The following is a 15,170-nucleotide window of genomic DNA, read 5'->3' on the forward strand; positions in this document are numbered from 1 at the left end:
TACCTTTCAGATTTCAGTGTGTAAACACCAGAACCTTCTTCTGTCATCAAGGGCAGTGACCAGGTCAAAATCTGCCACTGGGCTGTCCTGAAAAAGCCAAGGCTGGTCTGTGTCCTTTTGGGAAGGCGGAGATGGGCAGGGGTTAGTCTGACATGCTGCATTTGGAACTCCTGTGATGTTCTGACCTGTCCTAATGGGTGGGCAAAGATGCAAAGGGGAGCAGCTCCTGGGGTCCTATAAATTGGGAGAATTTCCCACCTGTCCATGACAAGCTGCAACTGGCAAAACCTTGGGATAAAGGTGAGAAGCGGGCCATGGACATACCCAGGACGACGACGACGACTACTACTACTTTTATTATTATTATTATTATTATTATTATTATTATTATTATTATTATTATTATTTTGAGGGGGCAGCCAAAGTTGTTGCACTGTTTTTTAAGGAAATCAAGTTGTCGAGCTTTTCATGGGTAAAAATACGCTGTAAATATCGCAGGTAGGGAAAGGAACCTTTGAACGGCTGCCTGCCGGCTACAATTCAACAGCATCACGGAAGCGTTGCTGCGAGAAGAAAGCTGCACCTGTTGAACCTGTGCGGGGGGGGGGGGAGCAGCAGGAGGACCGGCAACCCAGAAAGTACCGTGGCTTTAGAGCGGGAGTGGGGGGCGCGGATGAAGCAGAACCTCCCTGCGCCGGAAATTTGAGCCGTTACCCTTTTAAGACTCCCTGGCGCTGGGCGGGGAGGAGGCGCGGCCTAAGCTCGGGGCCACGCCCATCCTTATAAAATGAGGCTGCGTCTCTCGTCCGCCTTCATTGAGCCAGGAAGTCGTGGTCGGGAGAGGTGCCGGGAGATGGCAGCGGCGGCGCGTGCGCAGTAACAACGCTGCGGGGATACGGGACATGTCGAACCCTGGCGCTGCCCTACGGGTAAGGGCGAGAGGCAGGCTGCGTGAACGGAGAGGACGTGAGGATCCGGGGACACGTGTAGATTTTAGTTTTGATGGCGTCAGCATAGCCCGGGCCGGGGCAGTGCGAGCGCAGCGGCGCCTCTCTGGGGCGGGCTGGAGACCTGGGGTAGCGGCGGAGCGCCCGACGGGGCTTCGCCTCTTCGTGGATCAGATGCTGATGCTACTGCCTCCGCCAGTGCGAAGGGGCGAGAGCGCGACCCGCCTTGCCCGCCGCTCGGTTCCCTCCCGCCAAGGTTGGCCGGGCTGTGCCGTCCTGCCCGTCGAGGCAGCCTCCGCCTGCGGAAGGGCGGCTTAGTCATCCCCGCCCTGGAAGGAGGACCGGCAGCGGCTGCGGCGGAGAGGAGGGCGACGGGGCACCTGCCGCGCAGGTAGGGCGAGGGCCGTTGCCACGCAACCGCCCGGGCGGAGGCGGCGAGCTGCTGCCCGACGGGGCCTCCCTGTCTCCTCTGCCGTCTGCCCTTCGCTCCCTGGCCCGCTCCCGAAGGGCTTCTCCGGTGCACGGACCCGGGCGGGTCTCTTCCTGCCGCGGCAGGTGTGGAGCGCAAGCCCGCCCTCCGCTCCCACCTCTTCAGGATCGGTGCCTTCAGCAGTGGCGAAAACGTTTTGCACAGGATGCAGAGGAGAGGGACTTGGGGGACACCTGGACCGCGACGTCACCCCCCCCCTTCTTGTGCCTGCGCGGTGTCAGGCTCCCTTGTCGCCGCCTGGCTGGGAAACTGAGGCACTGGCAGGGAAAGGCTGGTGGGGCAAACGGCAGCCATTGTCTCACTGGTGCCAGCCTCTGGGCTGGGGCAGAGGAGGGGTCCCTGCAGCGGGGAGCAGCCCAAGGTGGTGGGTGGCAGCTTGAGCTGCTACTGAGCCCCAGGCCTCCTCTGCATCTTGGGTTTCCATGACATTTTCCTTAGAAGCTGGTGTTTTCCTGTGATCCAAATGATAGCAGTCAAACATGAAAGAGGGAGCGATTTCTGTGCCTGTTTTCCCTGGCCTTGGAAGCTTGGTGCTTGCATGTGTGCCATTTCTTCCTAAGTGCAGATAGGGCTGTCCTGGTTGGTCCCGTTGGGGTGACTGTTGACGCCAGTTAAGGTTGTCTCTCAGCCCCTGCATATGTCTGCTTGGACATGAGCATCACAAAGGTTGTTGTGCAAGCGCATTGAGGACTACAGCCTTAAATCCCTAATTTTTGAAACCTGGTGTTGCACCCTGGCTGCGCCTCAAGAGGTCTTGTGCACAATGGCCTTTAAATGGCTTGACCAGCATGCTGCTTCATCTCTGCCTGCAGGTTTCCAGTTCTTAATATTTGCTGGGTTGGGGTGAATTCTGCACCTCCGCCGGTTTATAGAAAGGCGCGTTTCAGCAAGGCAGAAGGTAGGGCCAGTTCCGAGGGGGCAGAACAGTGCACTTGAGGCCACAGGGCGTTATTTCTGAAGATGGTTCTGCTACCGTGATGGCCCTTGGTGCAGCAAATTCCCTTACTCTTGAGAAGGCACATTTGCTGAGGGGCACTGTTGATATGTGTACTTGTATGCGCTGCTTTTTGTGCTTGTTGGACTCCCAACTTGCAGCAGCTGGCATAACCAGTGGTCACTGAGGGATAATGGCAGCTGGAGTTCTGCAACACATTGCTGAGGGTACCATGTTGGTTATTAGCTCAGAACTATTCAGATAGGAAAGGGGGTGGATTTGGGGATTTAGTGTGTTCCGTGTGCAGGAAACGGAGAGTGGTCAGCCTTTCCCTCGGTGGGCAAAGGCCCCTCAGGACTGGCCAGGAGCCTGCCCATGTTCTCAAGTGTGCAAGCACCAGGCTAGTTGAGTGAGAAGAGACTTTGGTGTAAAATTGCTTTGCCATATCTTGCTGAAATCTGCAAGGGGTGTGTGTTTGAAAGCGGCTGATGTGTTGGACCAGCCTCCCTTAGTTGGCTGAGGCTGATGGGACTTGTAGTCCAACAAATCTGGAGGCAGCAGGCAGGCGAAGGCTGACTTGTATCCTGGGCTGATCAATCTTGTTCTTTAATGGTTTTGATTCTGTTCAGTCAGAGGGAGAGGGAGGCATCTGACAACCCCCGAACTCTAAAGGGGCGAAGAATCTTCTACTGCTTCTTTGGCAACAAATGTGGAGTCTATTATCACTGCTGTCTAATGTGGGAGCTCTCATAAGTTGTCACGTCCAGGACACACACACACACACTGAGTTTCTTCTTTAATTGATTTAATTTTTACAAAAAACCAATTGCATCTTCAGAGTCAATCTGACAAAGATGTTGGAGAGTCCAAGTTGCGTTTCTTGTGCAGAAAATACACACTTGCCACGATGTACTTCCCCAGTTTCATTGTGGAGATGTAAGCATCTACAAAGTGGGTTGAGTTCTGTTGTGTTGGATATCCCATGTCTGTTCCAGTTCTTACCATGAGGCCAAAGGTGATAAACTGGCCTCCAAACACCCTCTATTTATGGGTGGGTGGGAGAGCTTTGGGCATCAGTGCTTCTCAACATCTGAGATGCCAAACTAACTTCTGAGCTTTGGAGTAGCTTTAAGGCTCATATCACAGACAGGACAATTGCGGTGGAGGTTCCTCCCAGAGGCAGGCCAGGGGGAAGATTTGAACCAGGGACTTCAGAAGTCAGCCTCTTAGCTGTGCTTCTCCCTCCCAAGCAGCCCCCTTCCACTTTTGGGGTCATTTCCAGGGGTACACACTATTGCCAGGGCCCATGACCCCGGGGTCCTTCTGCAAGCAAAATCCACCCTAAACCCCCACTGTGCTCGCCACTCAGTGTTGAAAATGCAAGAGGAAAGGTGGCTCTTCTTTCCTATATAAGGGGTTCCTTGAGACAAGGTTGCCACCTTTAAAGGCCACGTTGGGTTTCAGGAGCTTCTCAGCTCCCAAGAAAGAAAGGTCCCCTTTGTTGCCGTCCATCCAGCAAGGGATTCCCTCTTGGACTCACCAGACCATCTCCCCATTTCTCGCATGTCTATCTCTTCACCGCCACCCCAAATCCTGGTCTTGCTTTGCTCAATTCTTCTGCCTCAGATGTAAGTTTTCTTTCTGCATCTCTGAACAAACCCAGGGCTTGCTCTTGTGCTCTCATAGGTTTGGGGGGGGGGGAGGGACATACCAGAGTTTGTAAGTATGTGCAGAGTTCAGCGTCCATGTAGGGAGAAGTCAAGGGTTTAGCCCTTGTGGGCTTGTTTGGCGTGTGAGGATATCTGGGGAGCTCTTCAAAAGGCACTGTGGCGCAGGACTCCATAAAACACGAGTGCCCCTTAGAGTTGAAAGGGACCCCGAGTGTCTGGGAAAAGCCAGCCAGATGGGCAGGGTATAATTAAATTATTATTATTATTATTATTATTATTATTAATATTAATATTAATATTAATATTAATATTAATATTATTAGTCCAGGCCTCTGCAATGCAGGAGTCCTGTATGGAAATCAAACCTGTGACCTTGGCAGTGTCAGAACTACACTCTAACCAACCAAGCTAACCTCAAGGGTAAATGACGTATTTGAGTCCAGTAATGTTATCTGGGTGCATTTTCAGGAGTTTCACGGGTGGTGCTGGTTGTTTTGCAGAATTTAGCTTTTCGTGGCCGAATTTTGCCTCCATTGTCAAACCCTCACCATCATCTTCTCCGATCTTCTTTCTCTGCTGCCGTTTGCATTGATCTGTGCAGCTGCCGCTTGACTGTCAAAATCCCCTCCTACCTGTGCATTTCTCCCTTGAAAATTCAACCCCGCTCCCTTTGGGGTTTCTAGGGCTCTGCTCCTTCTGTGTCCCCAGGCAGTCGGATGTTTCTGTGGGTCAGGCTGTTCCATATGCTCAGTATGCTACACCTCTTTCAGCGTGCAGGAGACATGCCTTGTGCCCAGGTACATAGGCCCACGCGCAAAAGCCCTGTTGGGTTCCTGAGCATCAGACATGTGGACCAGAACACACCTGCTTCCCCTTTCACAATTGCACCCCTCTCTGTGTGGGTGGCTGCAGCCGGCAATAGCCCTAGCAACTTCAGGAAATAAAGAGAGGCTCTTGCATGTTGGACAGGGTCTTGTTAAGGTTTCTTGTGTTGCTCTGCAGAGGCAGGTAGTCTTGTGGAAGGACTGCAGAGGAGCTGGAAGGTATAGCTGGACAGCCCTGGGCACTGGCACCTCACAAGACTTCCCCACTGCTGCTCATATTTACTCCCGAATCTGAGCAAACAAACAATCAGGTTTTCTCTGGATTGATGTTTGCTCTGATTAATTGCTTAAAGATGAGGGCTTTCCTGGGCAAAACAGCTCGGACCGAGTTCCTAGGAAGTGTGGGGAAAGCAGGAATCTGCTCGGACAGCTCTCAGTTTATTTTACTGCCTTCCCTCAACACTCAAAAGTGGCGAGCAAGCAGCCTTGAAACACTGCAACACCCTCCAGCATTTGCAAGCAGCACTTGGAGGGGAAACCACAGGAAATTATAAACACAGAAATTGAGCAGCATCAGGAAATTGGTTTTTTCAGGCTCTCCTCACCTTAAGAGTCCAGGGGTGGGGGAACGGAACAGGAAGCCTGTTGAGGTTTGCGTTGAGTGGTGTGGCTTGCTGTGGGCGGCTGATCCCTTCATTATTTTAAAGAGTAGCGGGTGGGTGGGAAGATACTTTAGCAGGACTGAATGGTGGTACGGAGGGGAGGGGCCAGCAGGCTGCAGCTGCAGAAGCCCAGGTGTCTGTTGCAACCAGGAGCCCCGGATGTCCTGGCATCATCTACCTGTGAGCAAAATCCTGCAAGGCTGACGCCACTGGAGATTACGTAAGGGGCTGCACAGCTCTCCTTTTATGAATTCTAGGAAGGACATGGTACGTGCTACTTGCCAACAGTCCAGTTTGCACTGGGGGGGGCGTTTCCTCTTCCCTTCCCTCCCTCCCTCCTGGGTTTTATTGGGATCTCAGGAGCGTGTTTTGCGAAAGTGCCTCTGAGTTCAGCTCTGGATAAATCTCAACGGGAGGAGGAGGAGGAAATGACGTCATGTGGTTGTCAAGCAGGGAAGAGCTGCAGGCTGGGTTTGATGAGTTGGCTGCTAGTAATGGGTCCCTCCCTCCCTCTTTTGAGATTTACTCATGATACTCGGTGGTTAAGCAGGCAAAATTAGGTTACCACTAGAGAGAAAGAGAAGCAGCAGCTGCCTCCACCTCCGCCTCCTCTTCCTCCCTGTGCAAAAGGCAGGCTGGATAAATGCAGCTCTGTGTTCCCCCGAGGGCAGCATGGCGCCTCTCCCGGCACCCTGGCTGAACCACAGGAAGGAATCCCGGTTTTTTTTTTATCTTGCCAGCCACTTGCTGTGGCCGCAGGAAGGTTTCTTGGCTGGCTGTCCTCTGCCTGATTTATTTATTTTTTTGGCTCTTCATGCAAGATTCCCACCCACCTCCCTTCCTACTTTGCAGATCTCCATCTACTCCTTTTATGTGTTGGATACACTGCTTGTATCCAATATGTTTCATTGGATACAAGCAGTTAAAACAAAAACCCAGTGCTCTAATAAATGCTACAGTACAGTGGTACCTCGGGTTAAGAACTTAATTCCTTCCGGAGGTCCGTTCTTAACCTGAAACTGTTCTTAACCTGAGGTACCACTTTAGCTAATGGAGCCTCCCACTGCTGCTGCACCGCTGCCATGCGATTTCTGTTCTCATCCTGAAGCAACATTCTGAACCCGAAGTACTATTTCTGGGTCTGTAGCGGAGTCTGTAGCCTGAAGTGTCTGTAACCTGAAGTGTCTGTAACCCGAGGTACCACTGTACAGGCAGCCTGTTTAAAGCATCCTTGAGATAGGTTTGGATTTCAGCTGACTCGCAAGTCATTGACCATTCATCCCACCCAATTCTTTCACCCCCCAAAGGGGACCTGAGATATGTGGCTTCCGGGAATGTCTGTATCCCATTGGTGGGAGCTGGTGGTCAGTGTTGTGGACCGGGAGCTGCCCCCATGACTGCCCTGTAAGAATTGAGGGCAGCTGAAGGTTCTCTGAAACTCTGGCTCTCATTAAGAGAGGAAAGAGGCAGTGGCTGGACCCCAGGGCAGGAGGAATTGGAATCGCCTCCTGGGAACCTGGCAAAGAACTTTCCTCCCTGTGCTGCTTTGATGCCGCAAAAGGACAAAGTTGTTATGGACTGACTGCCTGGACACTTCCTCACCCCACCCCACCCCCACCTCGTGTATTCAGAATTTGGACACACAGCAGCTTCCTTCAGGGCTTTCAGCCTTCACCTGACTCTGCTTTTTGTGCTGCCTCACTTTGGGTCCCGTTTTCGCATTTTCTGTGCCATAATCCAATTTGTAGTTTTGGCTCTCCCTTCTAAGGGGGAGGGCAGAGCCTGGGTGCCTTCCTCTATGTTCCTTTGCTTTTACTGTTACACTTGTCATCAGCATCCTGGGCGCTTGTCAGAGTAGCAGAGGTGAGTCTCTGCCCCAAGGAGGCCACAATTGCAGGGAGCAACCCCTTGCCCCCTCTCCCTGAAGAAAGTTTTGTTTTCTTGTAAGCTTACAGACTGTTTAAAAGCCACCTGGTGCACTACCTGTCTCAGCGACAGTCTCCGCATTAATTTTGTGGGTATCTTGTAAATCCCACCCACCCATCCCCCACCGCCAGAGTCTTTTCCTGGTTGCATAACTTGAAACTCCAGGAAGTGCACTCCGGGTGCTAATTTTGTTGCCTTCTAAAAAGAATTAGGTTGGGGCAATTGGAAGCATTTGCTGCAAATCCCTGAACTGTGCCCAGAGCCATGGGAGCCCCAGATACCTGGTTCCCTGCACCCAGGGGATGCGCGCACTGTTATTTAATGATTTCAAAGCGACCTCGACATAAGGCACCCATATTTAGCACCAGAAGTCAGCTGCTGCTGCTGCGATGATGATGATGATGATGATGATGATGATGATGATGAGAGCCAGCCTTGGCATCAATAATAACATCACCACCATTCTAATGGTGCAGCAATAAAACTGCCAGCACATTTGCAAAGCTAAGCAGGGCCTGGTATGGTTTCAAACTGGATGGGGAACCGCGTTTTGAGGTTGCTTTATTGGAGAGGGTTGGACTGGATGACCTTTGGGGGTCCCTTCCAGCTCTGTGAATTAGTCCCTCCATTTTGGTGAGCTTTGGGCTGACTTCCTTCCCTTTCTCTCTCTGCTTCCCCCCATCCCAGTTTGGCTCTTATAGCATTTCGGGTGTCCCTCTCTTGGCGGCTTCCATTTGTAGAAAATGGGTTTACGTCTGCTTCAGTTTCTTTTGGGGAGGGAGGAACTGGGCAATAAAACCATCCCCAACCCCACCCCACCCACCCCCGCCGCAGCCGCCAGACTCCTGAAAAAGGCCAGGGAGTGGGAGGATCTTTCCGTCCTCGCCGATGTGCTGATGGCAGTGGAGGCTCTGCATTCCAGAACGGTTTCAAAACGAGAGCTGGTTGCACAACACCCCTGCGGGCGCTGCAGGGGGCAGGCTGGCACAAGGTGTTCTGTGCTTTCCAGGTTTGGCACAGCACACGGAGGGATTTTCATAGAGCCTGAGCAGGAGCGTGCAGCTTGCCTGAGCCCCACAACCTTGGGGGGGGGTGCAGGGCCGTTAACAAGTGTCCCGGGGCGTGTGTCCCCCTCTTGGCTTTCGCAAGATGGCAAATGGGATCTGTTTGCCCAGAAGGTTACCTGCCCCATTTCTTCAGGGGGGTGGCGGGAGGTTCTTGTGTTTACTTAGTTGGGCCTGTGCCTTGTTCTGGAGACATACTTTATTTTGCAATGCAGATACAGTGGTACCTCAGGTTAAGAACTTAATTTGTTCTGGAGGCCCGTTCTTAACCTGAGGTACCACATTAGCTAATGGGGCCTCCCGCTGCCGCTGCGCGATTTCTGTCCTCATCCTAAAGCAAAGTTCTTAACCTGAGGTACTATTTATGGGTTAGCGGAGTCTGTAACCTGAAGCATCTGTAACCTGAGGTACCACTGTATACCGTGTTTTGATTAGAAAGAAAGTGCCCATTTGCAGTGCCGAGAGGAGGAGGAGCAGGGAGCAGGGTTTGAAATTCGCCACGCGCTTTTTGTACCTGTCTATCTGCTACTTGTGGCCAAGTGTAGATGCCTGGGTGCCAGGATGGTTTCTCTACCATCTGGAGGTGCATGCCTGGAGATCCTTGGATCTTGACTGTTTTCACACTCTAGCAACGCACCCTGTAGAATTCCATCCGTTATTTTTAATCTGCACAATCAGAACGAATTTCAGGAACCAAAAAGTCGTATTGAAACACGGTTCCCTAAATGGTGACTAGGTGTTATGCGTTGGCGGATGTAACCCTGGTTTAAGGAGCTGTTTGGTGCCTAACTTATATAGCTGATTTAAATATCTGAGCAGTGCCAAAGGAGTGCTCTCTCTTTCTCTTATACCCTTCCAGACCTAGCATTATTTAAATCAGCTGGGGGGGGGACTGGGTGCGGGTAGCAGTGCTGGGAAGGTGTCTGCACTGGGGATATGGGGAGCCGTAGCCACTTCCACACTCCCTGAATCCTACCACCACCAAGAAGTTTTAAATCTGGGCTCGGGAACATGAGGGTTTGTGGACCAGTGACAATGGGAGCCAGAGCCCAGCAATGTCTAGATGTCCATTCAGGTTCCCCTATCACCCTCCCCTTTAAACAAAACACAAGGAAACCCGACAGTGGCGTTTCCTACCTTACCTATTGCAGGCATATGTGAAAATGTTTGCCCACTCCGAGTGAGGGCAGTGCTTCCTGCCGTCGCTCTGAACAGGCTATGTAATACGATCGCGCCAGGGCTCAAATCGTGGTGTGTATGGGGGAGGAAGGGTAGCGCTCCAGGGTTTCCTCCCAGCCTTTACCCAGAGATGCCGCTGGGGATTGACGCAGGAACCTTCTGCACTCCAAGCAGGTGCTCTGCCACTGAACTGAGTTACAAGGAGGGCCTTTGACCTACACAAGCCAGCTTCTCCTTCTGCTGGCTGTTGTGAGCCTTGAAAAGTTCTTCCTGGGTTGACCCTTTGTTGGCTCTGCTGCATGGGATTAACACACCCTTGTTTGTCTGTCTCCCCCTCTCTTTTAAAGGCTGCTGAAGTAGCTGGCTACCTGGCGAGGACAGTGGACTTCTGAAAGCGCCGACGTCAGCCAAGCAGCATGTCCATGGCCGGCATTGCAGCTCCGGAGATGAGAGTCCCCTTGAAGAGCAGCTTCCTCCACAAGGGGCAAGGCATTGGGAGCCTCAAGCCCTGTTGGGGAGGCCATTTTGAAAAGTGAGTCTTCCTTCAGGGAGGGTACCAGATCTTTTCTCCCACTCACATCACTTTCTTGCACTTGGGTATGGGCTAGTGATGGTGGTTGGGCCTTTTGCGCTGTCTCTTCTTCACCTACTGATTCCCTCCTGTCTCTCCTGGAAAGTATCCGGTCAGGTTTAAGGTGCTGGTTTGACTTTTAAAGCCCTTTGTGGCTTAGGGCCCTCGTATTTATGGGACCGCCTCTCCTGGTATGCCCTGCAGAGGACCTTAATCTCCATGAATAATCATAGTTTAGAGGTCCCAGGCCCTAAGGAAGTCAGATTATCCTCCACCAGGGTCAGGGCCTTCTCAGTGATGGCTCTGACCTGGTGGAATGCTCTGTCCCATGAGACCAGGGCCCTGCAGGATTTAACCTCCTTCCGCAGGGCCTGTAAGACAGAGCTATTCCGCCTGGCTTTCAATTTGAACTTAGCCTGATCTTTTATTCCCCTTCCTTCCCTCCCCTTCCCCTTTTTATGAAGATTACCCACACTGGGATCCCACAGCTAATTCTCCCCTGGTCTCCTTGCTGGCCCAAATAGGACTAATTTAGCCAGCTAGCCCTGGTGATCATCTAATGTTTATTGGATGGATTTCCCCCATAAATCGATTTTTGAATTCTGAATTTATTGTTATTCACGTTTTACTGTTTTTTTATGCTGTTTTTTGTTGCATCAATTACGTGTTTTACATTTGTTGCTAGCTGCCCTGAGCCTGGTTTTCTGAACTGGGAAGGGCAGGTTATAAATAAAATGTTTATTTATTTACTTATTTATTTACTTATTTACTTATTTATTTATTTATTTATTTTTTCAGCCCTTTCTTTAACATGGAGCCCGTAGCAATGGCCTACAATCTGAACTCGTCCGCACAGCATCACTTAACGTCCATCGGTAGGTACCTGGCTCCGCCGTCAACCTCAGATTTATTTGTGTTGCAGCTCAGAACTCTTCAGTTGTCACGCCCCCTCCTCCTTCCACCAGCAATTTGGTTCCTGAAGATACCCACTTTTTTATTATTATTGAAGAGGAAGAGGAAGGTTAGCAGGCAGCAGAAAAACCAGCAGTCTTGACAGCCAGAGCCTTGGAGTGCCCCATGCTGTCTTGCTTTTAATAATAATAATAACAACAACAACAATAAAAATAAATAAATAAATAAATAATAAACAAACAGAATATACCAAGAATAAGGAACATAAAGAAATAGTGTTACAGCAAGTTGAAGGCAGCATTACCGAGTTCGTTGTTCCAGAAAGTTACAAAAAACCCACACCATATTTTCCATAAACTTGTTAGGATAGTTTATATGCATTACTTTGTAACAAGTAACCTTAAGCATAGTTATTACAGACCAAATTGTATCAGTCCATTCAGATGTAGTAGGAGATAGGCTTTTGCCCGAATTTTTTAGCTGTAATCTTAGCAGCAGTTAATCGGGTTTTGAACACTGTTTCTTGATCGTTTAGTGGAATAACGTGTTTTAGATAGCCAAGCAGAAATATTTTCGGTTCCGAAGGCATATGATATATGATATCCTAACACATTGGAGATACTGGCCTGAACGGATTTCCAGGTATTTCTATTTGAGAACAGTTCCAAAAGATGTATATGTGAACTGCTTTATTTAATCTGCGTCTCCAGCATTTATCTGATCCTATCTATAGATCAATTTATAAGGTGTTAAATACCACTGAGCGAAGGTTTTAAAATAGTTCTCCTGAAATTATATTAGAACGGAGGTTGTCTGAAATCCAGTTCCATTCTTTCCTGGCTGTTCTTTGATCTAAATCCTCATATATGTTATAAATATTATATGCATGTATATCTAGATCTGACTATATACATGTGTGCATCTGAGTGCACAATTAAGGTCAGGGAGGCTTGTGATACCTCACCCAGCAGTGCTGAGAGGGATGGAGTCAAGGAGGGGCTTTTGCCATGTCTGTGAGGCTCCCAGAGGCACCCGGTTGTCCACTTTGGAGGCTGGGCCCTACCTGGGCTCCATCCAGCCCCTTTTAATAGACTTGCAGAGTTCTCAGGGGACCCCAACGACCATCTAGTCATCTAAGAACATGGCAGAGGAGACGGCGTCTATCCATATCTCCTAGCCAGTGGGGCCTCCATGTTCAGAAGCTGTCTACCAGTCTCAATAAATGCCATGTGCTGGCAACAAACAGCCGGGTGTATCTGGCTTTCTCCACTCCAGCAGCCACGCTCCCCCCCCCCCTTTGAGGAAAGTTGTGCATGAGGTGCCCTGTGTCTTGAGATTAGCAACTCACCCTTCTTTCCCTCTTCCTCTCAGGCCACATTTCAGACCCTGATCCAGCACAGAACGGCAGCAGCGACAAGCCCAGCCCCAACGGCGAGAGGCCAGAGGATCGCGGCCTAGTCCCCGCCTTTGGCAGACTCTCCCTCACTGCGTCCAACGAGGGGGCTCCCCCCACCCCCACCAAGGGCGGGCCGTCGTTCTCCTTCCCCCCAGCGCCTCCAGGTGCCGAGCGCAGCACCCGCCCACTTCCCCCACTGCCCATCCCGGAGGATTTCGTGCACGACGACGTGGACCGGGAGGTGGAATTCCTCACCAGCTCCGACACAGACTTTTTGCTGGAGGAGTGCAGCAGCCCTGCTTTCAAGCCCGCCACCTATGGCAGGCGGAGCTTCCGGGGCTGCGGGCAAATAAACTACGCTTACTTCGACGCCCCAGCGGGATCGAAGGCGGAAGAGCCTCCCTCCGCTAAGCAGAGCGGGTGTCCGGCTGGGGTCTGTGCTGCTGTTGCTGCTGCTGTTCCTCCTCCTCCTCCTCCTCTGGCTCCCACAGCGCATCAGCTCCATCGCCGGTTGCGCCGCTCGCATTCCGGGCCAGCCGGGTCCTTCCACAAACCGGTGGTGAGGGTCTCCAGCCACTTCCGCCGGGCGTCTCCCAGCTCGGACGACGACAAACCTGAGGTCCCGCCCAGGGTGCCCATCCCGCCCAGGGTGCTGAAGCCTGACTACCGGAGGTGGTCCGCCGAAGTAGCTTCGAGCGCCTACAGCGACGAGGACAAACCGCCCAAGGTCCCCCCGAGGGAGCCTCTGTCCTGCAGCAACTCCCGCACGCCCAGCCCCAAGAGCCTGCCCTCGTACCTCAACGGTATCATGCCGCCCACCCAGAGCTTTGCCCCGGACCCCAAGTACGTCAGCAGCAAAGCGCTGCAGCGGCAGCACAGCGAGGGCTCGGGCAGCCGGGTGCCCTGCATCCTGCCCATCATCGAGAACGGCAAGAAGGTCAGCTCCACCCACTACTACCTGCTGCCCGAAAGGCCCCCCTACCTGGACAGGTACGAGAAGTTCTTCCGGGAAGCGGAAGAGGGCAGCAGCCTGAGCGCGGAAGGGCAGCTGCCGCCGTCCCTGTGGCCAGAGGCTCCGGAAGGGGAGGCAGCCAGCCTGGCCGGGATGCTGAACGTTCCGGTCAAGCGCAAGCACTTGCCCTGCATGGTGTCTCCGTAGGGAAGAGGGAGCCTCGCGAGGAAGGAGGCATCGGGGAGCTGGCCACAGGCCTTTCGAGGATGAGGGAGAGGGGCAGAAGCCCAGCCCTCCGGCTTCCGGAGAGGAGCAGGGGGAGGCCCCTCTGTCTGGTGCTGCAGCCACTGCCTGCGTTGGGCTCGGCTGCCTGGCCCTGGCGGTTCTGGCCCGGGAGAGGACTTGGAGGAGGACTCGAGCGTACATAGCCAGCATTGGCCAGTTGTCATTCAATATTCTTAGAGCAAACTTGCATAAGTAGGGAAAGAATTGCACTCTTGCTAACAGGACAAGCTGCTTCGGCTGGAAGCAGAAGAGAAAAGAAGCCCCATTCAGTATTCTTTTTTCTGCACAGTGGTGGCCACAGTGTGTTTCCGCCCCCACCCTCTTAAAAAAAAACAACTTTCTGCCAATATTTGCTCTTCTCCCACTGGTGGGGAATCCCAGCAGGAATTATCCTTGCGGTGGGAGGAGATTTGTGGGGGGGGGGAGGGCGGCAGGGAAGTTCACCACCCATTTCTGAGCTCGCCTTAGTTTGGATGGGCTGTTCCACATGTTTTAGACTTTTGGTCTGGGGTGGGGAATCTTGCCCCCGGTTCCTAATCTCCACCTACCCACACCCGGCCACTCAGATACTTGCCACAATTCAACTGGTTCTCCTTTACCACAGCTTCTGGCTTTGATGAAACCCGAGAAGGACTTTTGTGGGTTCCGCGCGACTGTGTGTGTCCTTGCAGTTGGGTAGCTGGAGCTCAGGCTGAACAGCACCCTTGGGTGAAGCAGCAACCCCCCTTTCCCCACCACCCCAATATTTTAAAAAATGGGACCAACTTCTGTTCTCCAGGTGGTGTTGGGAGAATGTGTTTATGCATAGCAGTGAGGCACAAGCTGGTCTTGAGCCTGTCTTGTCCAGTGTTCTGCAGGATGGTGGAAGAGGCTGGGCTCGCGTTGCCGAGTCCTCTTTGAAGGCGGCCCAGTCAGGGTTGGTGAAGGGTGTTGCCGTCTCTCTCCCCACCCCCCTTGCACACTCGCACGCACACCCACACACTTCCACTTGTTCCCGCAGGCCCCAGGGGGACGGTGCTTTCTGGCCAGGGTCCTGCGTGGCCTTGGCTTTTCCCAATGGACGCAACTGCGGTTTACAGTGTAAAATAAAGTTCACTTGGGAGTTGTTGTTGCCTCCCACCCCTCTGAAACCGTCTGGGAAGCTGACTTGTTTCTAGTACAAACTCTAAATGAAGGTAATGTTCACATTCTGGAAATAATATTGATAATAATGCACTGAGAGAGGTCCTGCATCAGGTGTACAGTATTGAGGAAGAATGATGTCATTCACTTTGTATTTTGGAATATTTCTGTGTCTTGGATTTTAATAAAGTTATAATGTACTTATTTATGATAACACTACCTCGGCTGCCTCGTCT

At 52.0% G+C, this 15,170-nt stretch overlaps 1 protein-coding gene across 1 annotated transcript; it reads left to right on the top strand.

Annotated features, from left to right (window-relative positions):
• Positions 1 to 802: 802 nt before the first annotated feature.
• ERRFI1 (ERBB receptor feedback inhibitor 1) lies at positions 803 to 15,151 on the top strand. The gene is made up of 4 exons (XM_083752702.1): positions 803 to 929; positions 10,044 to 10,228; positions 11,066 to 11,142; positions 12,551 to 15,151. The coding sequence occupies exons 2-4, from the start codon at positions 10,113 to 10,115 to the stop codon at positions 13,732 to 13,734; spliced, it is 1,377 nt and encodes a 458-aa protein (XP_083608828.1). The 5' UTR covers positions 803 to 929; positions 10,044 to 10,112; the 3' UTR covers positions 13,735 to 15,151.
• The last annotated feature ends 19 nt before the right edge of the window (positions 15,152 to 15,170 follow it).

The sequence above is a fragment of the Podarcis gaigeae genome (assembly GCF_964106915.1).
Source record: "Podarcis gaigeae genome assembly, chromosome: 8".
Classification (NCBI taxonomy): domain Eukaryota; kingdom Metazoa; phylum Chordata; class Lepidosauria; order Squamata; family Lacertidae; genus Podarcis; species Podarcis gaigeae.

Bases quoted from the DNA above. Each gene is read 5' to 3' on its own strand.
- ERRFI1 (XM_083752702.1), top strand. From the start codon at position 10,113: ATGTCCATGGCCGGCATTGCAGCTCCGGAGATGAGAGTCCCCTTGAAG. The intron at 10,229-11,065 runs GTGAGTCTTCCT...TTATTTTTTCAG, and splicing joins TGGGGAGGCCATTTTGAAAA to CCCTTTCTTTAACATGGAGC. The intron at 11,143-12,550 runs GTAGGTACCTGG...TCTTCCTCTCAG, and splicing joins GCATCACTTAACGTCCATCG to GCCACATTTCAGACCCTGAT.